The following is a 26,348-nucleotide window of genomic DNA, read 5'->3' on the forward strand; positions in this document are numbered from 1 at the left end:
GAACAATGGCTTGAGGACTGAAGGGTCCCAGGTTTGATTTTGGTCAAGGGCACATGCCCAGGTTGCGGGTTCAATCCCCAGTAGGGGGTGTGCAAGAGGCAGCTGATGGATGATTCTCTCTTATCATTGATGTTTTTCTCTCTCTCTCCTCCTCTCACTTCCTCACTGAAATCAATAGAAATATATTTTAAAAAATTATTATGGGACCTACACACAATGGAATACTACACAGCAATTACAAAGATAATGATAGAGCTAAACGTGCCAGCATGAAAAAAATCTCCAAATCAGAGAATTTTACCAAATAGAATACGTAGTATTATTCTAATTGTGTAGAAAAAAGACTGTGTATGTGAGATATTTATATAGGTAGAGCAGAAGATCTGTAAGAGTAAATATTTACTGGTACTGTTAATAATGGTTACTTCCAAATATTGGGATCTAGAAAAACCCCCCCAGTTTTCACTTTTTCTTTTTAAACTATATTTGATTGATTTTTTTCACTTTTTCTTTTTAACTATATTTGATTGATTAGAGCTAGAAACATTGATGAGAGAGAAACATCGATTAGCTGCCTCCTGCACGCCCCTTACTGGAGATGTGCCTGCAACCAAGGTGCATGGCCTTGACTAAAATCGAACCCGAGACCCGTCAGTCCTCAGGCCGACGCTCTATCCACTGACCAAAACCGGTTTTGGTTTTTTTTTTTTTTTTTTTTAACCTTTGGTGAAGAGTTTCTGTTTGTGGTGATGAAAACATCTGGAAACAGATGGTGGTGACCCGTTGTACAGATTATGAAGTACTTAATGCCACTGTACACTTAAAAATGGTAAAAAGTTTTTTGTTATTTAGATCTTTACCACACACACAAAAAAATATTTTTAAAAATGCAACTTTTGACAATGGGTGAATTTGTGAAGGGTATACAGGCACTCTATGCTACCTTATAACCTCTGTAAATATGCTTACTCCAAGATAAAAGGTCTATTAAAAAACTTTTTAAGGAACAATTATCCTCCTTACATTTTTTTAATCCATTTGTCTGGAGGTAAAAATCCAGTGTTTTTTTGTTTTTTTAGTATAACATAGACCAAAAAGGAATTTCAATCAGCAATAACCATCTTCCCACAAAGTAGGGGAAGAGTGATGGTCTTGCCATGCTGTTCATGAGTTTTTTGCTCCGTATTCAACATCTTTTTGAATTCCAAAAAGGGCAGAACACATGCCATCTCCAGTTTAGACAGGGTCTCTTTCCTATCATTTCTCAGCCACCATGGCTCAGAGAAGCTACGGGTCTGGGCACAAGGAAATCACTTTCTACAGGAAAATGTGGAAGATATTTGCACATACAGATATCAGAACACTGCATTCCCTACCACTCCATATGGCAAGAAACACCATGATTTTAATAAATGGGAAGTCACAGAAAGTTTGCTCTACATATAGGCAGACTTCTGAAAACCTGGTGACACACTTGAAAATGAGTATTTCCTTAGGAGTGAAGGAAGTTCTGTTTTTGTTGCCTGTTTCAATAAAATGCCTCCTTTAAAAAAACAGACCAATTATACCTACTTTCTTTCCATAGATTGCTTTTCTTTTAGAAGGTCATTTAGTCTGTGCTCCAGATTATCACATTTCTCAATTGTTTCTTTAAATTTGGTCTTCATATTGTTAATCTGAAAAAGCAAATAGATCAGTTTCATTTCAGAAAGACAAAATTATGTGGCATTGAAGCTAATTTCTCAAAAACATTTTTTCCAATTACCTGTGTATAACGTGGACAAGCCAATTTTAGAAAAGGTGATATAATAATTTTAAAGAATTCCTGATATAGGAATAAAATATTTGAAAAATTCTTTTTTTTTTTTTTTTACTATTTTTCCATACCAGGATGAACAAAGGATCAGGGGCTGCTAGAGTCAAGTGAAACTGCTCAGAAGTAAAAGAAGAGTTCCATGCAATAGAGCAGGAGATGGTTTGTCAGAGACACTGGAACGAAGCCTCCCCTCCCATGATCAACTCACCATCGTTTTTCTCCTCCTGAGATTACATTCCCAAAACTATTATCCAAATAATCCAAGCAACTCATCTAACCTATCAACGATGTGATAACTGATTCTGTTTGGGGTTCATCACTCCAACTCACTATTAAATTTCTCATGTACCATAAAGCCATATGAATTAGTTCTTGTTTGTTTTTGTTTTGTTTTTAATATATTTTATTGATTTTTTACAGAGAAGAAGGAAGAGGGATAGAGAGTTAGAAACATTGATGAGAGAAAAACATTGATCAGCTGCCTCATACACACCCCCAATCGGGATGTGCCCGCAACCAAGGTACATGCTCCTGACTGGAATCAAATCCAGGACCCCCTAGTCTGCAGGCTGACACTCTATCCACTGAGCCAAACCAGGTTCATCAGTTCTTGTTTGAGTTAATTTATAAAAGACAATATATACGGAATTAATTCATATTACATTGTCTTAAAAACTTATGAAAGTCCTAACTGGTTTGGCTCAGTGGACAGAGCGTTGGCCTGCGGGCTGAAGGGTCCCAGATTAGATTCCAGTCAAAGGCATGTACCTTGATTGCAAGCACATCCCCAGGGGGGGAGCATGTGGGAGGCAGCTGATGAATGTTTCTCTCTCATTGGTGTTTCTTTTCTTCTTCTTTTTTTTTTTTTTAATATATTTTATTGATTTTTCTTACAAAGAGGAAGGGAGAAGGATAGAGCTAGAAACGTAGATGAGAGAGAAACATCAACCAGCTGCCTTTTGCACACCCCTTACCGGGGATGTGCCCGCAACCAATGTACATGCCCTTGACTGGAATCGAACCTGGGACCTTTCAGTCCGAAGACTGACACTCTACCGCTGAGCCAAACCGGTTTCGGCTCTCATTGGTGTTTCTAACTCTCTCCTTCTCTCTCTCTTTCTGTAAAAAATCAGTTATATATATATATATATATATATATATATATATATATACACACACATATATATTTATATAAATAAATAAAACTTAAAAACTTATGAGAAAAGAAAAACTCTGCCATTTTATGTCAGATGGCAGCAATCCTAGCTGAGTCTACTGAAGTCTACCTAAGAGACTAGATTCACTCAGTTGTGAAGATTTGGGAAATGCCTCAACTCTACTCGTCTAACAACACGAGAAGATTAGGTGGAAGGGGAAGTAGTGAGGCTGGGTGAATCGTGAGGCAACAGTCATAGGACCTGAAAGTAACTGAGAATTTAAATCCTATGGCTCAGGCACCTGCTAGGTGTTTTATAAGTAGTATCTCTTTATAATACACCTATGATCATGTATGTCAACTTTTTACAGAAATGGAGGCTTTCAGGACTGTAAGGTAATACAACCAAGGTTTACCCAGCTATAAAGTGTGGTGGGTCCAGAACTGGACCCCAAGCCTGGGTCCAAAGCCAAGTTCTAAACCTCTCTATAGCAAAGGAAAAGTGACCTCCCGGTGAGTTCTAAACTCAGCAGAGATCCAGGAAAAAGGGCCATTGCTTTTAACACTTACTTTTGAAACACTTGCCATATGGCTTGCCTAACAGGTCTCTAAAAGCATTGCCTCTCCTCCCCCCTTCCCCTTTGTAAAAATATTTTAAAATTTATTTTAGAGCCGAAACCGGTTTGGCTCAGTGGTAGAGCGTCAGTCTGTGGACTGAAAGGTCCCAGGTTCGATTCCGGTCAAGGGCATGTACTTTGGTTGCGGGCACATCCCCAGTAGGGGGTGTGCAAGAGGCAGCTGGTCGATGTTTCTCTCTCATTGATGTTTCTAGCTCTCTATCACTCTCTCCTACTCTCTGTAAAAAATCAATAAAATATATTTAATAAAAAAAAATTTATTTTAGAGAAGAAGCGACAGAGTGATAGAAACATCAATGATAAGAATCACTGATTAGCTTTCTGCATGCCCCTTCTGGGAATCATGGTCACAACCTAGGCATGTACCTTTGACCAGAATCACACCTGGGACCCTTCAATCTGCAGGCCAACACTCTATCCACTGAGCCAAACTGGCTAGGGCTGTCCCCCTTTTTGAGTAATATGAAAATAACTGCTTTGGAGAAATTAACTTTATAGCCAACTATCATTAAGTTATAAAAGTATGCAATTAAAGGGAGATTTCTGACAGTTTTTCTATGTCATAAAAATTAAAATTGCTTTAATTCTAGTTTGGTATTCATTTTCTCCTCAATATTGCTTTAACATAAAAGACCACTAGGATCCTTTGACATTTTCTCCTAAACTGGTTCCTGTTAATTTAGGAGAATTGAAAAGGACAGAAATGAAATCAAATTGTAATGTTTTGGTTACTAAAGAGACTTAGGCCAAACACATTTAAATCAAAATGAAAAATATCAAGCAACACCAAGCTTTCTAATACTGCTATAGATGATGTTACAATGGGCTAAACTAGTGCTTTTTAAAACATTTCTGACCATTAGCTCAAAGTAAAAAACACCCAGGAACATAAAAAAGACACATACAACTGAAATGGGAGTTTCAGAAAACAGTATTAAATGTGATGCATGCTGATGTTTTACGCCTATCATATTCTATTTAATAAAAATGCCAGTTGTGGTCCACCAAACTCATTTCCCAGTCCACAGCTAGAGAAAAACTGTTTGAGAACATGAGGTTCAGAGAGAAGAGCGGTAACTTGAGGGGAATTCACCTGTCCTGACGGTACCTGTGTTCTTCATATGTGGCCACGTTAAAACTAAGAACCTTCCAGTGGGTAAGAGCTTCAGTTTTTAGAACAGACTGCTGACATGCTATAACAACTACCTAAGGCATTGGGGGACAGGAATAGTTATTATAATTGAAGTTCACAATCAATTCCAACCTTCACCTTTCCCCTCCCCCTTTCTATGAGGCCCATGAACAAGAATCTCTGTCAGTGAGATCCACGTCGGTTACTGTTAATCCTTGCGCAGCTGGAAGTGCCAGTGGACAGAAGATTGGTCAAAAGGAGGACAGGGGCAGGAACAAAAGGCTTGCACCATCCATTACCTTATGAATAAGCAACATTTGTTATGAGAAAACAAAGCATTCTCTTCAAGCCCTTCAAGCTTTTCCTTTAGGGCCTCCGTATTACCCCTTCCTAAATGGAAACACAAGTTTCACAGTTTCTAGCTCCCCTGTCCCTGGACTTTTCATGGGCATGTGTCAGAGAATGCAGTTAATCCTAAAGAATCTTAAAAGGCAAAGAAGCCTGAGCTTAGCTCTTAAGGGTCTGCATGAAGCACTCCATGGTCACGCTGGGATAGCCCGTGGAAAAACCCATTAGTGAGGCTGCTCAGGTTGCCAGTCTCCTCCCTGTAAGGCCAGAACTTGACATCAAGTGGCAGCAACTTTCTCCTGAGTGCTGTCAGAGGAGTGTCCTTCCGCCATGCACCAATCAAGCCCTATTCAGAACTTGAGTGCCTCTGGAAAGGCATTTCCATTCCTTGGAATGGTCTTAAAAAGAATTTCATCCAGAACTTTGAACTAAACATCATTTTAAAGTTGGTGTTAAGCCTTATGTTTAAAAACCGGTTTGGCTCAGTGGATAGAGCGTCGGCCTGCGGACTGAAAGGTCCCAGGTTCGATTCAGGTCAAGGGCATGTACATTGGTTGCGGGCGCATCCCCAGTGGGGGATGTGCAGAGGGCAGCTGGTCGATGTATCTCTCTCATCGATGTTTCTAGCTCTATATCACTCTCCCTTCCTCTCTGTGAAAAACCAATAAAAAAATATTTTAAAAAAATCTAAAAAACCCCAGTTTCTCCTCATTTATAGGCATACCCGGAAACCAGGGCCCCTGGGCCTGGCATAAAGTGAGAGCTCAGCCCTGCCTGCTAAGCTCCAGGATAATCCTACTCAGAGGTGAGCCCCAAGCCTCGCTCTGTATTCTTCATCTGAAGGCTGAGTTACTGGTGAGGATTCACAAAATTATTAAGACTATCATTTTAAAAAATCTCAAAACCTGTATTTAATACTAAGGGAATCGATGAATTAAGAACACTGTCCTAGCCGAGACCGGTTTGGCTCAATGGATAGAGCGTCGGCTTGGGGACTGAAAGGTCCCGGGTTCGATTCCGGTCAAGGGCATGTGCCTTGGTTGCGGGCATATCCCCGGTGGGGGGTGTGCAAGAGGCAGCTGATCGATGACTCTCTCTCTCATCGATGTTTCTGACTCTCTATCTCTCTCCCTTCCTCTCTGTACAAAATCAATAAAATATGTTAAAAAAAAAAAAAAAAAAAAAAAAAAAAAAAAAAAAAAAAAAAAAAAGAACACTGTCCTAATTATACATGAATCCTACAGTGCTCACTGGTTTTCAAACTCCTTCTTTGGAACCCTATGGACTCCTTGTACATGCCAGAGACAAAAGGAAAAACAGGTAGGTGGAGGTTTGGGCCCCACATCTATGTTTCAACCCAAATCATACCACTTTTCTCTTTTAAATGTTGTAGTGAGTGGCATCTTTTTAAAAATGGCATTTTTGTTAAAATCTGAAGACAATGCCTGAGACCAGCAATTTTTAACCTTTTTCATTTCATGGCACACATAAACTAGTTACAAAAATTCTGCAGCACATCAAAAAATGTATGCTTTGTGATCTGACCAAAAAAAAGAATATGTATGTGTGTGTGAGTATATATATATATATATATATATATATATATATATACACACACACACACACACACACACACACAAACACACATTTTGATTCATTCACACCTGGCAGCTATTGTTGTATTGGCTGTTGTCATTTTTTAATTTGACAATCTAAGGGAAAAGAGGTCCATGCCTTAGACTAAATAGGTATTCCATGTTTTAAAAATTCACACTGATGTGCAATGGAACACTGGTGGAAAATCACTGCCCTAGACCAATACGAAAATATGGTGACCAATGAAGTTCTAGCATTTCTCCCCAATTTTGTTCCCACCAGCTTAGAGAATAATCTTGTAGCTCAGAGGCCCATGTTCAGCTCCCCAAAGCAGCTGTTCCCAAGTTCACAAACCAACTGGCTGACTCAAATTACAAATCCTCATGTATATACTTCTATTTTTTAAATAGAATTACACAAAGTACTAGAAAACTTTATTGGACTTAGCAAATAAACAAAACCCCAAACCCCCAAATTTAAAGCTTTTAAATGCAAAGTTTCTATTTTCCTCTCTCTCTTTTTTTTTTAAGATACATGCTAAGTATTTTATTTCTTCCTTAACTTAGTTTGCTATAGAGCTCAGCATACAATAAGATTTTAATATATTCTTTTGATTTGATTTAGTAATCTTAGATGAGAATTCATGTCTGCTTCTCTCCCTTATTGACTGCATTTGCATTTTTTTCTCTTCCTTTTCCTTTTTGACTAATTTCATTCTCATTGTGGTCTAGCTTGTCCCACAATAGTGCCTTCATAGGCTAAATCTCTAATATAATGAAAACTCAGGTGTTTACCACTTCTCTCTGGAATCCTCACCTTAGGTTATTAAGGTGAGCCAAATGATTCCAAATTGTTTTCTTCTTTCCACTAACTCCAGCTTTAGTGCAATATAACTGACATACATAGAACAAAGGTTTCTTTTTAGAGGCAGAACAGTTCTTTACCTGTCTACCAGACTAAGAAGAAAGGTTCAATGATTCCTTTGTCTCTGTACTCTGCCTTTTCCCAAACCAACATCAGATTGCCCACGCCACGTGGCACTTCATCAGTCACTAAACCGGAAACTTACTTCTTCTGCTGTGTCCTTCTCTATCCGAACTATCTTGTTTTCCCAGTAGATTCGCTGTGATTCCAGCTGGCTTGTTAGTAAATAGGAATACTGGAAATAAAAACAACAAAACGTAAGTCATGGTTATCAGTCTCTGAAACCCAATTAAAACTTTACTTTTAATGACCTACAGAAGAGTAAGAGTAGCCATCAAATATATATTACATCTTGGTTCTATTCTACTCTACTCACTAAACCACAATTATACTCCTGACCTCCTGGGGCTTACAATCTAGTCAGGGACAAATAGGAAAATGTACAGTAAAAAAACATAAGTTCCTGTTCAAAGTGACTTTAAGAAGAACCACATGGTGCCCTAGCCGGGTGTGCTCAGTGGGTAGAGTGTAGGCCTGCAGACTGAAAGGTCCTGGGTTCAATTCTGGTCAAAGGCACATGCCTGGGTTTCAGGGTCAATCCCCAGTAGGGGGCTAGCAGGAGTCAGCCAATCGATGATTCTCTCTCATCCATTGATGTTTCTCCCTCCCTCTCCTACCTCTCTGAAATAAATAAAAAATAATTTAAAAAAAACTACATGGTTTTTAAATCAAAGTGTAACTCAAACCAGGTTATCTACCTACCCCATCCCTCTCAGCCTTTGGTTATGTGCGCTCTTTCTCAGTTCCCACAGCACTATGCCTATCAATATTAGCATTTATAACACTAGCACTTAATTATTGTTTTTTCTGCCTGGCGTCTTTGAAAGCAAAAGTTCTATCTTATTTCTATATCCTCAGTGCCTGGCACATGCTGGATGTTAAGAAACATTTGCTGCCTGACTACATGGATGAATGAACAATGCTGGATAACTGCAGGGAAAGGATAGATGGCTTCTGACAGCAGGATATAGTAGGACTTCTGAAAGAAAGAGATTTGAGAGGGCTCTTAACAGATAGGAAGAGGAGAAAAGAGAGAGGTATGGTTCCGGAGAACTACTGAACCTTGATGTGAGCTGTGATGCTTAGGTCTCTTTAGAGGCGAAGTAGTACCAATAAGGCTGGGGTGTAGGGTATGGAGAGTTGGGGATCTATGGAAGGCTCTGGGGTATCACACTGAGAATGTGGGCCACGGCTTGGTCAGATCACACCTGCATTTTGGAAAGACTATTCTAGGAGACTAGCAGAGATCTAATCATATTCTAGAGAAGAGACTGAAAGAGCAACAGAGGGAAAGGACAATTGGGAGAATGTGTGTGTGTGTGACACCAGAATATACACTCCAAAAGAGCAGGGAGTTTGTTTAATGCTGCATTCCCACCACCAGGAGGACTAGCTGATAGACAGCAACCCTCAATGAATATTCATTGAATGACATACAAATATTAACTATTATGGAAGAGTTACTCATTCTAAAAACTTAATGTAAAAGATTCTATGATATCCTATATAATAAAAGCCTAATATGCTAAGTGTTGGTCATCCAGTTGGCCATTCAACCAATCAAAGCTTAATATGCTAATGACGTTAAGGCTGTTCAACTGCTAGCTATGACATGCATGACCACCAGGGGGCAGATGCTCCAACCAGTTGGTTATCTTGCTGCTGGGACTGGCCAATCAGGACTGAGGAAGACAGGCCAGACACGCCCTATAGCCCTCCCACAATCCCTCCCCAGCCCCAATCGTGCACCAATGGGGTCCCTCGGCCTAGCTTGTACTCTCTCACAATCTGGGACTCCTCGGGGGATGTCGGAGAGCCAGTTTTGGGTTGCCAGTGGAACGACTGGTCACTATGACATGCACTGACCACCAGGGGGCAGATCCTCAACACAGGAGCTTCTCCCTGGTGGTCAGTGTGCTCCCACAAAGGGAGTGCTGCTCAGCCAGAAGCTGGGCTCATAGCTGGTGAGAACAGCGGTGGCTCCCAGACTGCGAAAGTACACAGGCCGAGCTGAGGGATCCACCCCCCACCAAGTGCACGAATTTCATGCACCAGGCCTCTAGTATCCATATAATTTTTTTCAATATAATTTATTAATGGTAATAATATTATCCTTATTTTAGGCCATTATACTGACCTATCAGAGCAAGTTTTTAAATATCCATTTCCTCCCAAAATTAAGGTATTTGTTTTTAAAACAATTATTTTGAAATTTATATCAAATAGGACATATGTTAAACTTCTTCATTAACATAAAATGCAAGTGACATCAATTTTATAATAGATGGGATTTAGTAGTATGGAGAAAACATAGACTGTGCTCATTTTGTTGTTTCTTCAAATAAATGAGTACCCAAAATGGCTTTATGTATATAAGCATCAAATTCATAAAATGCCAGCCCAATATATAGGGAAAAGCTCCTTGGAAAGATACTATTGAGGTTTCCTCATTCTGACCAAGTCTGCTCAATTTCCAACTGTTACTATAATGCCAACAGGAAGATTCTTAACTTCCAGTTTTAGAGCAGTACAGAGGACAACCTTAATACTCAAACTTGAGACAACTCAGAACAACACACTGAAAATAAGGCACAGTGAAACTTAAGACTTTCAGAGAAGAAAATCAGAATAAAAATATATTAATAATAATTTATAGCAGAAATAGAACTTTAAAAAAAAAGTTGACATGCAGAGTAAATGGTAAAATTAAAAACTTAAAACACCTGTCAAGTTAGAATAGTACAAAGCTATTTAGTAATTACTAATAACATCTTACCTCTAACTGCAAGGCATCTATTTTCTCTTCCTGGCAAGTATCACCCTCACATTCATACTGTACTATTTTTCCATCTGTTTTACTTGCAACCAGTCGGTGGACATAATTATCTAAAGAAAAGAATGAGTCAACCAAGTTATGTTTCTCTCAGAATGAAAAGGGTCTCCTTACTATTTTAACTGACAAAATTTTTGTTTTCACAGATCTAAATTGCAGTATTTCTTTAAAAGTGAGCTAATCCTAACAAATAATAATAATATAAATAAGTAAATAAATAAATAAAAGTGAACTAGCCCTAGCTGGTTTGGCTCAGTGGATAGAACGTCAGCCTGCGGACTGAAGGGTCCCAGGTTTGACTACGGTCCAAGGGTACATGCCTGGGTTGTGGGCTCAATTCCCAGTGGGAGGTGTGCAGGAAGCAGCCAATCAATGATTCTCTCTCATTATTGATGTTTCTCTCTCTCTCTCCCTTCCTATCTGAAATCAATAAAAATATATTTAAAAAATAAAAAAAATAAAAGTGAGCAAAAGCATTTGAATTTAAAAAAGAGTGAAGGGCAAGAGTGGAAATATTAACTTTCTTTATAAGGTGCAATTCAGGCCAGTCACAGGAAATAGGGCTTGAGTTTGCCACAGCTGTCAGGAAGGTTTCAAGCTGTGAGAGAAAATAGATTCTGACAGAGAAGTTTTCATACAGAATGAGCCCAAATTAGAGAACGAGAGTGGTGTTCACCTCCAGCATAGTCCCAGACTCGATGGTTGGTGAGCTGCATGGCATATGTGTGCTGGGTTTCCTCAAAGTGCTTATACGCATGTCGACTTACATACCGTCCACATCCTATGTGGCCACATATTAAACAAATCCAAAGGTTCTGTCAAGAAGAAGGTATGATTTTAATTATCTAAAAATACATGACAGATAACCTCTCTGCTGTTAGAAGCTTTATTTTGTAGAAGCAAAAGTACTGTACTTTGTTACAGCAATCTGAACAGAGTAAGACACCAGCCATTCTCACTTCTTCCACCATCATACCTGAGTCTAAGCCCCCATGATTGCTGGCCTGGACTATTCCTGCCCACCTATATTTTGTCCTCCACATTGCAACCAGAGTGAACTTTAAAAATAAATCGATTAGCCGAAACCGGTTTGGCTCAGTGGTAGAGCGTCGGTCTGCGAACTGAAGGGTCCCGGGTTCGATTCTGGTCAAGGGCATATCCCCGGTAGGGGGTGTGTAAGAGGCAGCTGGTTGATGTTTCTCTCTCATCGACGTTTCTAGCTCTCTCTCTCTTCCTCTCTATAAAAATCAATAAAATATATATTTTTTAAAAATAAATCGATTAGATAGTTTGTCCTGGGTCTGCTATGTCCAAGCAGCTGGAATGATTTCATGAAATCCCTGAGGGCCTCCGTTTCCTTATCTGTAAAATAGGGATGGTAATGTCACCTATTCTCATAAGCTTGTTAAATAATTAAATGCGTGCATATCTCTAAAGCACTTAGAGCAGTCCAAGGACATAGTCAGCGCTGTTTGAACTTTCAAATACAATAACTAAAACTCCCTTTCCTTCTCATTATACTTCAACTCCAGACTCCTTACCTTGAGTCTATAAGGCTCTTCAATACATCAAGCATGTCAAACTTTCCGCCCATAACGAATATTTTTGCAGCCCAGCCAATATAACGGTAAGAAACGTTTTAATAAAAAAATTTTGTAACTTAATTTTTACAATATCCTGTTATACATAATTATTAATAACCAACTACATTTGCTAAGGATTGATTACTATAATCATGTTGCATTCATTTCCCTTCTCTCCACTAATACTAGCAGCAAATATTTTAGCAGGTGATTGCCACGTCATTAGTCTTATACTAAGTTGTTTGCTGTATACAACAGGAAATATTTCGCTTTTGGAAAACAAGAAATAAAGGTTTATTTGCGTTACGCTTATTAATTTGTGCAATTATTCAGTGTCTGGCAAGTTAATATTCAAGAAAAAATATTGATTTTTATTAAAATGTTCTATTATTTTATGTTAAGGATTACTTTTATTTCAGCCCTTTGTATTCAGCATGTCTCTATCAAAATAAACCTATGTTTCTGCTCTAACCGGTTTGGCTCAGTGAATAGAGTGTAGGCCTGCAGACTGAAAGGTCCCAGGTTTGATTCCGGTCAAGGGCATGTACGGGGTTGCGGGCACATCCCCAATAGGAGGTGTGCAGGAGGCAGCTGATCGATGATTCTCTCTCATCGATGTTTCTAACTCTCTATCCCTCCCCCTTACTTTGTGTAAAAAAATCAATTAAATATATATATGTAAAAACAAAATAAAACAAAAAGCCGTTTCTATGGAAAAAAATTTACATGACCTGCCCGACTCATGGTAAGAAGAGGGCTGACACAGAATAAGATTTAGAGCTGTTTCTATAGGAGCTATGAATAAATATGTTTAAAACCCAAAAGTAAGGATGCCATTATGGGTCAACAATTTTTTTGTTCTGATTTTAATGGAACTCTATGCAAACAGCAAGGAAAAAATTCATAACTTAATAAAAGTGTAGGCTTTTTCAAAGAACAAAAAATAAAACTATAAAGTATTTTGCTTAGGTGTCAAATAGTTTTTATAGTTATATTTCTTGCCTGACACTAGACAAAAAGTCTCACAACAGTATTTCAAGCCTCGAAGGGCAGAAGAAAACCCCAGACCATTAAGGCGGTGTTCATTGTTCGTTCCCACCACTCATTACTTACTTCCTGAACACCACATTCAAAACACTTATTTTCTTCTACTGGCTCTGGCGTTTGACAGTACCGGCAAACAGGGCACCTATCCAGGACACCAAAAGATAATGATACAGATTAAATAGAAAACAGCTGTTATATAACCCAACAGTAAAAAACTGAATTTTAAATACCCCTCCAATTTATTTTTTCATAACTAAAAATAGCACTCAAAACACACTTCTGAGCTATTTGCAAAAAACATAAAAAAAACAAAAACAAAATCTTGATAAAGCAGAGGAAAGGGAGCAATCTTGATCTGCCACACCTTTTCCCACTCTCCTATCCAAAACTTACATAATCAAAGAATTAAATAATGGGTTAGAATTAGGGACTTGAGACAAGTTATTAATTTTTTCATGTCTGGTTACCCATTAAGTATTTTTACTTTAAATAATCTACCTTATCCCCACTTTGCAAAGATTTAAATTATTTAAAATGAATCCTGTTCTCTTAAGGTTGCTTTTAAGAGTTGAAACTAAATTCTACTAAATTTCACCAAATTAAAAAAAGTCAGTCAATGTACTTCCTGAAATGCAGAAGACACTTTCTCATATAAGGAACACCGGTGGAAGAAGATACCAGCTCTGAGTTCTCAATTTTCAATTTACAAAATGAAATTTTGTAATAAAAACGGCAGCGAAGCCCTAGCTGGTTTGGCTCAATGAATAGAGCTTTGGCCTGTGGACTGAAGGGTCCCAGGTTTGACTCTGGCCGAGGGCATATGCCCGGTTGCAGGCTCGATCTCCATTGTGTGGTGTGCAGAAGGCAGCCAATCAATGATTCTCTCTCATTACTGATGTTTCTCTCTCTCCCTTTCCCTTCCTCCTGAAATCAATAAAAATATATTTAAAAAAGACAAAAAAATGACAGTAAAGCCAAACTCATAGAAACATAAAGTAGAAAGATGGTGACCAGGGCCCAGGGGATGGAAAAATAGAAAGATAAATAGGAAGATGTCAAGGAATACAAAATTTCAGTCATGTAAGATGAATAAGTCTGTAAAATTGGTCTATATCATGTGACTACAGTTGACAATACTATACTGTGTACCTGAAATTTGCTAAGAGGTATATATTCGGTGTTCGTAACACACACACACACACACACACACACACACACACAGAAATGGTATGGTAAAAGTATGAGTGATGGGTTATGTTAATTGGCTTGGTTGTGGTGAATATTTAATATTTCACAAGGTATACGTAGATTGGGTCATCAAGTCATACACCTTAAATATATAATTTCTGTCAATTATACCTCAATAAAATTGAAAAAAGGGACACTGAAAAAATCCATTAACTCTTTTCTATTATACTCAAGACAAAGCAACTGAGTTAAGTACTAGCCATTAATATTTTTGTCAGATGGGCAAAGATGATACAAAGTGAATTATTACTGCGGCTAACTGAATTGGCACAAGAAGAAAGAATGCTCAAGAAACAATTAGTATCAGTTTGTTACCCAACTGCATAAATAAAACCAACAAAAGGAAATCAGAAGGAAGAACATAGAGTTCTTCTCACAGAAAAAGTCTGTGCTGCCCTATCCGGTTTGGCTCAGTGAATAGAGTGTAGGCCTGTGGACTGAAGGGTCACAGGTTCGATTCTGGTTAAGGACACATGCCTGGGTTGTGGGCTCAATCCCTAGTAGGGGGCTTGCAGGAGGCAGCCAATCAATGATTCTCTCTCATCATTGATGTTTCAATTTCTCTCTCCTTCTTCCTTCTCTGGAATCAATAAAAACATATATATATATTTTAATTCTGGGAAAGGATAAGAGTGGGCTTTAACAGGGTGAGAGATGAGCTTGCTCCTGTACTCACGTCGTGTCGTCCCAGCGCTGCAGACACTGGCTGTGGAAGCTGTGGTTACATAACGTGGTGAGGATGCCATTCACGGACTCATCCATGCGCTCCAGGCACACGGTGCACTTGGGGAGCTCGGTCAGATCCATCACAGGGAGGCTGGCACCCTAGAGTGAAACACCTCACATAAGCCTCATTCTTTACCCACCAGTTCTAATTTTTTTAGAAACAACAGTTTTCCTTTTGACAACTGGAAGGATATTCTCAACATTATTGATCTGTGCAAATAAGTTAAATTGATAAAGTTTTCATTCAAGCAACGAATACTGACTGAACACCTCCAATCTTCCTAGCACTGTGCCGGGCACTGGGGATACAGAGGTGAACAAAGCAGACAAAGATCCCTGCCCTCACAGAGCTGACATTCTAGGAAGGGAGATGCCCCCAACGCTTAACAGAGAATCTAAAATATCACCAGACTCCTAACTCTAACTGAAAAGGTCTATGATTAGAACAGAATACAAATGAAGAAAAGCAGCAGAAACCCAGCCGGCAGTCCTCTCTCTCTAAAATCAATAAAAATATTTTTAAAAAAATTAGGACGAGGATTAAGGATTGATATTTAAAATAAAAACACTTCTCTGAGGCTCTAGGCAGTGTTTCATTGATCTAGAATACTAGTAGATGAAGTAACAACTTCATAGCATTCTGATACGTATATTAAATGTAAGGATTATTTAGACTTACATCTTCAGATTTCAGTACTTCAGCCCGTTCCACGTAAACCAGCTGGCAGACATCATCTTCTATTGAGTTGAACTGGCGGCCGTTGCATGCCATATAAAAACTGTCCGCATCAGCCTAGGGAAAAAGGAAAAAATTCAGAGTCTGAAAACGTGCTTTATATTCAAGATGCATAGCTTCAATTATTCTCTTCAATGTCTTTTAAAACTTATACTTGAGAGAGAAATCAATGGCCAAAAATAACATCTACAGAAGCAGGAAGCAGGTTCACAGGCTAATTGAACTCTGCAGCTCAAGATCCTACATCTCTACAATGTTTCCTGATACATGATAATTTTACTGGAACCAAGCAGCAGCTACTGATGTGTAATAAGCTGACAGCTAGTATAATTTTAATATTCAACCAGCAATGGTCAACATTTCCCTTGATAACGGTATTTTCCCCCCTTCTAGCCAGCACTTTCATAGCAGCTGAAAGAAAAACACTTATTTTTGTAAAGCTTGGAACCAAATCCTAATGGAAGATGGTTAGGGAATAGTCGTTTTCAAAATATGTCAGCATCTATGATCGAAAAAATAAAGGACACGTGGAACTGGAATGAAAAGCTAAGATCTCTTCAATAAGACAAGTAATAATGATATGTAAGGATCCTATAAAGAAATTTAAACAACCCAGTGTGTAATACCAAAAGCAAAACTCTTGGCTAAAATCAAGATGAATGAGCCTATGAAATGCTAAACCTCCTTCCCTTGGAGTGAACAGACAGATGGAATTAGAAGAAAAAGTCCTTTGCAAAGGCATAAATGCATTTGTGAATTTGGACACGAGTACATCAAACCTAGACTAGCCTTAGTAGAAAGTAACAAGAGATGATTTCAGTTTTTAAACTCAGTCATTTTTAGAGGCAGCTAGAGGCTTGTCTGGGTTTCACTCCCACACGGCCATTAGCCCCAACATAGGAAGTTGTGTGCTTTGGCCCTATCAGTGCAGACAGGCTGCTTGTGGGGAGGAAGGGTATCTACAAAAGGAAACGCCACAATGTTATCATCTAGAAGAGATTCAAGTCTGCAGCAGGCAAAAATCGTCCTGCAGGTCTACCTTCATGGGGTTCTGAATCTTACAATAAGCTTTTCACAGCTTTAAATTTCATTCTAATGATGTAATCAAGTGTGGATTCTTGATTATTTATGCTTTCTTAATATGAGCAAGGGAGCTAAACAGCTGATAAAGGACAACCAATTCTGAAGTTATATTTAGTAGCGGCTGGGTGGGGGAGGGGGTTTTCTTTTAGGAAACAACATAGTGTACTGACTACAATTCATTTTGACGTCAAAATGTTAAGAGCTAGTTCTTGGATAATATTTTCTTTAATACTAAGAGGAGGCAATCTAATGGCTTCCCCCATTCTTTAAGAGTAATGACTTCTTCTTGAAATGCTCATAGATGAGGAATCAGCACAGTGAGCAAATGGATTCATGTTCTGCGGGAAGTGACGGGCTGGAAATGAGTGCACTGGTCAGCTCTTCAGGGTCCCAGGTACCAGGAGCTGGCTGCAGCTATGCCAGGCTGAGCGGGAAGAGAAAGACCCATCCTTCGGCCTCCAGCTCTATAAATGCTCACTAAACAACTATGCCTCCTCAGAGGAAGGGACAAGGTTTGTGTGACACAGGACAGGTGATTCAGCACCAGATAAATTAATCCTTTCTTGAAGGAGTTGTTTATACTGAAGAAATGTATTTTTTTGAACACATTGATCTCTTCTTTAAAATCTTGGTATTGGAGCCGAAACCGGTTTGGCTCAGTGGTAGAGCGTCGGTCTGCGGACTGAAAAGTCCCAGGTTCGATTCCGGTCAGGGGCATGTACGTTGGTTGCGGGCACATCCCCGTCAGGGGGTGTGCAAGAGGCAGCTGGTCGATGTTTCTCTCTCATCGACGTTTCTAGCTCTCTATCTCTCTCCCTTCCTCTCTGTAAAAAATCAATAAAATATATTAAAAAAAAAAAAAATCTTGGTATTGGAAATGTAGCTTCACTTTTTCAAATATTTACTGAGTACCTAGCATGTATCACACACTGTGCTAAGCACTAGGACAAGAGTAGAAAACAAAATACACATGGTTCCCACTTCAACCCACCACTGAAGTGCACAAAAGCATGAAGCTAACTGCAAAATTTGCACAATAAACAACTCTTTTATTTAAAATGTTTGCACTGTATAGAGCCCAAACTTTTAAAAACCCAGCTTTTGTTTTTTCCCTAGTCCTTGTTCCTATTGTTCCTGTCTCAGGATAAATTTGAGAAAAAGAAAAATCCATCATGATGATCACTATAGTAATGAAAACATACTTTTACTTCTCAAAAGAGGGGTCTTGCCGGGCCATGGGGCTCAGTGGTTGAGTGTAGACCCATGAACCACGAAGTCATGGCTGGATTCCCCGTCAGGGCATGTGCCTAGGTTGTGGGCTTGAATCCCCAATGTGAAGGCAGAGGATAAATGATTCTCATCATTGATGTTTCTCTCTCTCTCTCTCTTCCTTTCCCTTCCTTTCTGAATCAATAAAAATATACTTTAAAAAAGAGAGGTCTTCAAGGTTGCCCTAAGCATGCAAGTGAAAACGAGTCCACACACACTATCCTCTAAAGTTTTGTTCCTAAGAAATATGAAATTGAACCTCCTGCCTTCCTATATCCTGATGAATTATAAATTCTTTAATTAAAGACTAAATTTCCTAAAGGTCACAATAAACTTTGTAAGCACATCTCTTTATATTACCTCCAGTATAAAGCCGAGGCCAAAATAAGTTAATGAGATTATAAAAGATATAGAGAAGGGTACAAGCCCAGGGCACAAGCCCAGGTTGCAGACTCAATCCTCAGTGGGGGCATGCAGGAGGCAGCCAATCAATGATTCTCTCTCATCATTGAGGTTTCTATCTCTCTCTCCCTCTTCTTTTCTCTCTGAAATCAATAAAAACATATTTTTAAAAAATAATGTAGTTAGCAGCTCAGGCTATGGAGTCAGGCTGCCTGGGCTTCAATTCCCAACTCTGACAACTATTAGCCATGTAGCTTTGGGCAAGGGATTTATTCACTCTTGTTCCCACAATTACAAAAGTGACAAAACAACATCTACCTCATGGCATTGTTTAGAGGACTCAAGAAGCTAATGCATGAAAAGCACTTAGCACAGGCCTGGCATCTATCTAGGAAGTAAGTGTTCAACATTTGGTGGCCAAAAATTTAATAACATCAAGTCTTACACTAGGAGGTAGTTGTAGGCCTTAGAAAGTCCCTGATAGAATGTGCCTCTGACCCTAAGATCCAGAATTTACAATCCTATCTAGTAAAAGAGTAATATTCAAATTGACTATCACTCCAATACACAACATGGTTGCCCCCACGTGGTCAAAGATGGCTGTCCCCATGTAGACACAAGATGGCCGCCATAAGATGACCTGCAGGGGAACAGCAGTTGGAGGCAATCAGGCCTACAGGGGAGGGCAGTTAGGGGTGACACAGGCTTGCAGGGGAGGGAAGTTGGGGGGGGGGGGGGGAACCCAGGTCTGAAAGGGAGGACAGTTGGGGTGACCCAGACCTGAAGGGGAGGGCAGTTGGGAGGAACCAGGCCTGAAGGGAAGCAGCTGGGGGCAACCAAGCCTGCAGGGGAGAGCAGTTGGGGGGGGAACAGGCCTGTAGGGGAGAGTAACTGGGGGGGTCCAGGCCTGCAGGAGTAGGCAGTTAGGGGTGACCAGCTGGCAGAGGTGGGTAGTTGGGGGGAGCCCAGGTTGGCAGGGGAGCAGTTAGGCATTGATCAGGTTGGCAGGGGAGTGGTTTAGGGAGTGATCAGGCTGGCAGGCAGGCGAGCGGTTGGGAGCCAGCAGTCCTGGATTGTGAGAGGGATGTCCAACTGCCCTTGAGTGGTCCCAGATTAGAGGGTGCAGGCTGGCTGATTGACATAGCATTTACAAATAACTGCAGGGGAGGGCAGTTAGGAGTGACACAGGCCTGCAGAGGAGGGCAGCTGGGGGCAACCAGGCCTGCAGGGGAGGGCAGTTGGGGGGGGGGGACCAGGCCTATACGGGAGAGTAATTGGGGGGGACCCCATGCATGGATTTCGTGCACTGGTCCTCTAGTACATAATACTACTCATGATACCAAAGTCAAGGGTTCTATCCCCATGGGGAAGAGAATGTAATAAGCTGTTTCAAAGTCTCAGAAAACATTCATCAACTTGAGCAACCTGCACTTGATCAAAAGACAGAGGTAGAGAGCCAGTGCATGAGTACAAAGAAAATATATTAACAGTAATAGAAAATTCCCACAGCTTTATGTGCACACTATGAAGCACTTGTTACAGGAATATTTATGGGTTTATTAGACTTCAGACTAACAAATCTATTATGTTCTTAAATATTTTCTCCAACCTGTTTCTGTGATTTTTCCTTTTACTGATCGGCTTTGTTAAGTAGAAGCAGTAACTAAATTACTGCCATTATACAATTTCTTTCAGACAGTGACTGTCTTCCCTTACCCAAACTTTCATACTCCTCCTATGATAAGAGGGGTACCCCACCATAGGAATTAAAAGTGAGGGGTCAATCCCAGATCAGTCATGTACATCTAGCTATGGAACCTTGGGCAAATCACCAACCTCTATCTGCAGCTAGTTTCCTCATTTGTAAAATAAGGGTAACAACAGTACTTATCTACCTCACAGGGTTTCTAGTGAGGATGAAATGAAATAACTCACATTAAGCATTTAGCACTGTGAATGGTACAGAACAAGTAGTCAAAAGTTTGCATATTATCACTATCTTATTGTTACCCTTACCAGGTTTAAAAGGTCTAACATACCACTTGCACATTGTTTGCAAAGCCCTTCAGTGACCTCAGAAGGTCTCTTTGACAATGAAAGCAGTTGTTGAAGTGTTTTTCCATTCTCAACTTGTAGGATAGTTGAAGCATTTGTTTAAAATGTCTCCTTCAATGGTAGGGTGCTTTGGAAGGTTAAATATAACAATTGTGCACCCTCTTCCATTCTAAGTGTTCTCTTTCTGTAGCCCTGGAACATATAACCCAACTCTCACTTCTATTAACTTCCTTCCCAATACCAATGAATGGCTGCTACTGCTGTCAGCGTTGGATTTTCTATAATGAGGAAGAAGGAAATACCTAGTGGCTCTTGTGTCATAGGCCCCTTTTCAGCCACCAATCTCAGTGACCAGTCAGAGACAAAGGCAATTGACCCCACAGGAACACCCATTTTTAACATTACGCAAATGAGGTGAGATGCAAGTAATTTTTGACAAAGCTGCATTTCAAAACGAATGAAAAGACAAATATAATAGGCTATTAAAAAAAACCACACAGATTGAATGAAACCTAAAGATAAGGTAGCTTTTTAATAACCTGAATAATACCTAAAGCTTACCTAATTTTTATATTCATATAGAAATATGCATGCTCCTAAGAATTTATGTGTCTTAGAACTGAGACACATAAAATATGAATTATAATGCACAAGTGCTTTTTAAAGCTGAAAATATCACCACTCTTTCAGTGTTTGTTTCTCTAATCTCTATTTCCAATCAGAATTGTAAAGTATCTTTAATACATCAAGGAATGTCACAAAATACCTCGTCACCAAAATTTAAAAAAAAAAGATCTTATATTTTAAAATGTTCCAAAAAAGGTCTTTTAAAGAGAGCATAAAAGTAGGGGCACAAGTGTTAAAATGGCAAATTAATAATTGCTGTCAACTTTTAAAAGTTTGGAAACTATTGTTCTACTGGAATAGTTACTACTGGATAAAAAAACAAATACAACCCTAGATTTCATACCAAATCTGATTTATAAAGAAGTATGGGTATGAATTAGAAGATTCAGTGTCTGCTAATGAATTTATAAGTCATTCTAGAATTACAATCACCTAACCTAGAAGTTATGAATCTTAAGAGCAAAATGATGTAAACCACACACAGATAGTATTACACAGTTTCGAAAACAGTTTCTATGGCAAAGAGATTTTTAATATCTTAACTTTTACCTGTGCACTAAACTTTATCAGCACCATATATTGATTTGGAGTAGAGTCTCTGATGATTTTCATTTGTTCAATTACTTCATTAAATGGGGCGACAAACTTCATAAGGTCATGACTGGTCATTGTAGCAGGGACTGTGAGAATACACAGCATGGCACTGCGCCTCACATCTTCTTTTAAGGAGGTCATCTTACTAATGAGACAATAATTAGACTGTCTTGAATAGACGTATAGTTAGTTCACACAACACTAATTAGACAACTTTTATGTCCAATAGGAAAAATAAAACATGTAAAACTTCACATATCAATTAAACAGCTTCTTATTTTATCTGAAAATCCATACTACATAGGTAAATGCAGAATCCTTTAAACATATCTAACATGGAGTTTAAGGTAAACTTCAAAATGTTCTACATCATACGCAGCACTGAAATTTTTAATCATTAATTAAAAGCTTGTTATGGTTACAAATCTGCATTAGGCAAATTTGCAGTTTGTTTTATTTTCATTAGTTGTTCTTTTTTTCTTTTCTTTAAAAATAATAATCTCTCACCCAGCTGGCATGGCTCAGTGATTGAGCATCGACCTATGAACCAGGAGGTCACGGTTCTCCCAGTTAAGGCACGTGCCCTGGTTGCAGGCTCGATCCCCAGTAGGAGGCATGCAGCAAGCAACCAATCAATGATTCTCTCTCATCGTTGATGTTTCTATCTCTCTCCCCCCTCCTTCCTCTTTGAAAATTTTTAAAATCACTCATTGTGTAACTTGGAAGCACAACACTAACTCTGGACTTCTCTTAAGTGTTTAGAAGATAAAAGAGCTCTAAAGATAAGAAAGAGAATTCTGAACCATGAAGACGTTGTTTTCTGTAATAGTGGGAATGGGGGTGGGGAGGATTCTCCGTCACCATAATTTGCTTTTGAAATGATGCAAACTCACTTTAATATAGCTATGATTCCATATGGCTACCTGAATATTCTGAGTATTCACTATTTCCCTGTAGGAACTTAGCATCTGGGTTAGGACAAGGACAGTCTTTAAAGAAATCAACTACTAATTATCCCAGAAGCTGATGGCCCAGCTAATAGATTTAGTCAAAAGCTTCCTTTCTGTTGATCTCCGGTAAGCCTTCTGCTTGGACCACAGAAAAGAGTAAAAAGAGGTGGTGAAATTGCTACCCATTACCTGATTTCTTAGTTTTTTTCATAAAGATTTGGTGGGGATATGAGACTACTGTGATGTTATGGGTCATTTATAATTTTTCTTTGCTATCTTCTTTCCTTTCCATTTTCCAATCACCTTGCATCCCTACCTTCTCAGATAATATTTTCCTAGGAGGGCTATTTACACCCTTCTTTTATAAGGAGAAGCTCTGACCCAATCTACAAGATTAACCAAATATAAAACATTTAAGAATTCTCTAACACACAATATATGAAAGTACTATGTTTCTGAAGCTTAAAATATACTTCCCTTCAGGGTAAAAGATTCTTTTCTTCCCTAGAGCAAAAACAGACCAACTCAAAAGGAAAAAGGTTTTTCTTACTTTGTCTTATATAGATGCATAATACCATGAACTATTTCAACTGATGGATTTCCACTGAAGAATGAAATCTGGTCTGGAAGCTGTTTGGATGGAGAATCAGGAGTATTTACACTTTCTTTACTTTTCTGTGCAGAGGGGGATGCTTCTGAAGACTTTCTTTCTTCCACTGCAGCTTTCAGCTCATCTTTCACAAATTAAAAATTAGCAGATTATAAAATGATAGGAAATATGAAGGATTCTAATAAGATTAAAATTTTGAGTCAGAGTAATGAGCCCTGACAGAGAAATTGTCATGTATTAAGAACTATATTCACAGAACAGCCATGTTTTGGAGTATCTCAACTAGAAAGTGCTCTCTCCTCCATAAAAATCCCATTACCGCCCTCAAGGTGACTCTTACATCTATCCTATATAATAAAGAGCTAATACACAAATGGTCATGTCTTTGTGGCCTTGCACAGGGGCTGGGGGACCTGAGGCCGCATCCCCCCTCCCCCCCCACCTGGCAGGGGCATAATGGGGGTTGGCTGGGTCTGGGTCTCCTGAGATTTGTAGGCGCACACGGGTGGGCAGGGACTTGACTCTGGGTCCTGCAGCGCCCCCAGACTGACAGGAGGGAGATTTTCATATACATTTTACTAATTTTCTTTCATCTCTGACACTTCTATTATAGAGGAAGGTCAAATAGTAATATTAAAATATTTCCTCTAATTAATTCCCTTTTAATGTGCACAAATTTTGTGCACTGGGCCACTAGTGTGTGTGTATATATATATAATACACACACACACACACACACACACATATGTGTGTGTGTGTGTGTGTGTGTATAAAACCTAATATGCTAAGTGTCCAACTGTTCGGCTGAAACCGGTTTGGCTCAGCGGTGGAGCGTCGGTCTGTGGACTGGGGGGTCCCAGGTTCGATTCTAGTCAAGGGCATGTGCATTGGTTGCGGGCACATCTCCGGTGGGGGGTGTGCGGGAGGCAGCTGGTCGATGTTTCTCTCTCATTGACATTTCTAGCTCTCTATCTCTCTCCCTTCCTCCTCTCTGTGAAATATCAATAAAATAAAAAAATAAAAAATAAAAAATAAGTGTCCAACTGTTCGGTCAACCACTCAACCAGTCCTTATGATGTGCATTGGTCACCAGAGGGAAGACATTCTGACTCGTAGGTTAGCTTGCTGCTGGGGTCCAGCTGGTCCCTAATCAGGACTGGGAAAGAGGGGATGGACACGCTCTGGAACCTTCCCATGGTCCCTCTGCGACCTCTAAAATATTTCTTATTCATTTCCTTTCAATGTGCACGGATTTGTGTACTGGGCCTCTAGCTTTTTAATATCATAATAAAAGCAGGTGCCTTACATCATGCACTTTTAAATAGGACAAACATTCAGAGCTATTAAGTTTGAAAACCAACCCTACCAGTTCTAACCACCTCCATGCTGGACATGTAGTATACATCCACCCTTTCACTCCCCTGGCTGGAGCGAGCTGGCAGAGCAGGGGGAGACACAACATACCCATTTGGATTCATTCATGATCTGCCACTGACCTAGATGGTAAGTAGCTCTCCTCACCGAATAGAATTGTCCACCCAGATTGTTAGGATTAATTTAGGAGATATATTTGGGGAAGTTAAAATGTGGCTTGACAATCTCATGCAAAGCACACAGTCAGTGAAAGATAAAAATCATGGGCTCACTGACCAACATGTGTAAACAGGCAACCAGAGGTTTATGTTGCAAAAGAGTCTAGGATTTTAGAAAGCATACCTGGGTTGGACTTCATGGTCTCAATGATCACGTCTGTCATTTCTCGACGGCCAAGATGCTGATGTATGATTGCCGCCTTCTCCCCTGGTGACTTCCCTTCTAAACAGGCTACAGCTGAAGCTAGTGTCTTCTCTTTGATCTCCTCATCGGACATTTCCCCGGCTAGAGAACGCATGAATGATTAATACCTGATATAAAACAGGCTCCTTTTCACTCTTAATGTACCCACCGATAGGCTTCCCTCTTCCCTCTGCTGCTTTCCTGCAGTGTCCATCTCTCTCCCTCCTGGGGCTCCTGCAGCCGCCAGCAGACAGTCCATACTGCCCAGTGCAATAAATTCAGAAATGCAGGGCTGTTCTAGTGAAATCATTCACTTCTAAAGCAATTTAATGAGTGTAACCGGTTATAGAAGTTTTGACGGTGACTATGCCCAGATGAACCAGCCTTTTTGTAACACCAAGTAAAGTATAAATGTGTTGAACCCAAAATAAAGCATCAAGTCATTATCATTCATAAAGAAAACTTACAAAAATGTTTAAGCATTCTTAAAGACCCTGTATTGGAGTCATATCACGCAAATCTCTGATCACTGTCTTAAATCAACGGAAAAGGAATTTGGCAACTTCACTGAAATATCCTTAGTACCAATCCCCTCAGGGCAGAGACTAGGCCTGTTGTGTCCACCACTTACACCACAGCACCCAGCATACACTGGAAGCTCTTTAATGATTTACTGAATAAATGACTAAACGCATCAATGACTGAGCTATGTAGAAGAGACTATGTGGCTAGTGTAGATCTGTTTGACTTTCAGAACTCAGAGATCATTTTTAATCTTTAAAAATGGCTCCTCGCTGAAACAGGTTTGGCTCAGTGGATAGAGCATCAGCCTGGGGACTGAAAGGTCCTGGGTTCGATTCCCGTCAAGGGCATGTATCTTGGTTGCAGGCATATCCCCAGTAGAGGGTGTGCAAGAGGCAGCTGATAGATGTTTCTCATCGATGTTTCTAACTCTCTCTCTCTCTCTTCCTCTCTGTAAAAAAAATCAATAAAAATATATATTTTTTAAAATGGCTCCTCGATAATAGATCAACCGAAGGACTTGTATACATGCATATAAGTACAACCAATGGACATAAAACTCTGAGGAGGGAGGGTATGTATGGGAGGGAGGGGGGCAAAAAAAAAAATCAATAAAA

At 39.5% G+C, this 26,348-nt stretch overlaps 1 protein-coding gene and 1 long non-coding RNA gene across 5 annotated transcripts in view; both read right to left on the bottom strand.

Moving 5' to 3' along the window:
• The window catches only part of LOC118725453 (BRCA1 associated protein), a 29,237-nt gene that overhangs the window by 1,455 nt on the left and 1,434 nt on the right, over window positions 1-26,348 (bottom strand). The window contains exons 1-11 of one of the 4 annotated variants that reach the window (XM_036449303.2): window positions 25,677-25,799; window positions 25,150-25,311; window positions 23,374-23,557; window positions 21,829-22,018; window positions 15,787-15,900; window positions 15,058-15,206; window positions 13,200-13,275; window positions 11,180-11,318; window positions 10,447-10,556; window positions 7,756-7,845; window positions 1,573-1,676 (exon numbers count right to left, since the gene is read on the bottom strand). In XM_036449303.2, the coding sequence (XP_036305196.1) occupies window positions 1,573-1,676; window positions 7,756-7,845; window positions 10,447-10,556; window positions 11,180-11,318; window positions 13,200-13,275; window positions 15,058-15,206; window positions 15,787-15,900; window positions 21,829-22,018; window positions 23,374-23,557; window positions 25,150-25,311; window positions 25,677-25,692 (1,334 nt within the window). In that variant the 5' untranslated portion in view covers window positions 25,693-25,799. Of the gene's footprint in view, window positions 1-1,572; window positions 1,677-7,755; window positions 7,846-10,446; window positions 10,557-11,179; window positions 11,319-13,199; window positions 13,276-15,057; window positions 15,207-15,786; window positions 15,901-21,828; window positions 22,019-23,373; window positions 23,558-25,149; window positions 25,312-25,676; window positions 25,800-26,348 lie in introns of those variants that run through there. The other 3 variants (XM_036449299.2, XM_036449301.2, XM_036449302.2) reach the window with 3 other exon arrangements.
• LOC123652853 lies at window positions 3,964-5,653 on the bottom strand. The gene is made up of 3 exons (XR_006742380.1): window positions 5,384-5,653; window positions 4,719-5,340; window positions 3,964-4,687 (listed from the first exon to the last, which is right to left on the bottom strand). It is a non-coding gene; the product is annotated as an uncharacterized LOC123652853 (long non-coding RNA).

Source organism: Pipistrellus kuhlii, unplaced genomic scaffold (genome assembly GCF_014108245.1).
Source record: "Pipistrellus kuhlii isolate mPipKuh1 unplaced genomic scaffold, mPipKuh1.p scaffold_m20_p_20, whole genome shotgun sequence".
In the NCBI taxonomy this organism is placed as follows: domain Eukaryota; kingdom Metazoa; phylum Chordata; class Mammalia; order Chiroptera; family Vespertilionidae; genus Pipistrellus; species Pipistrellus kuhlii.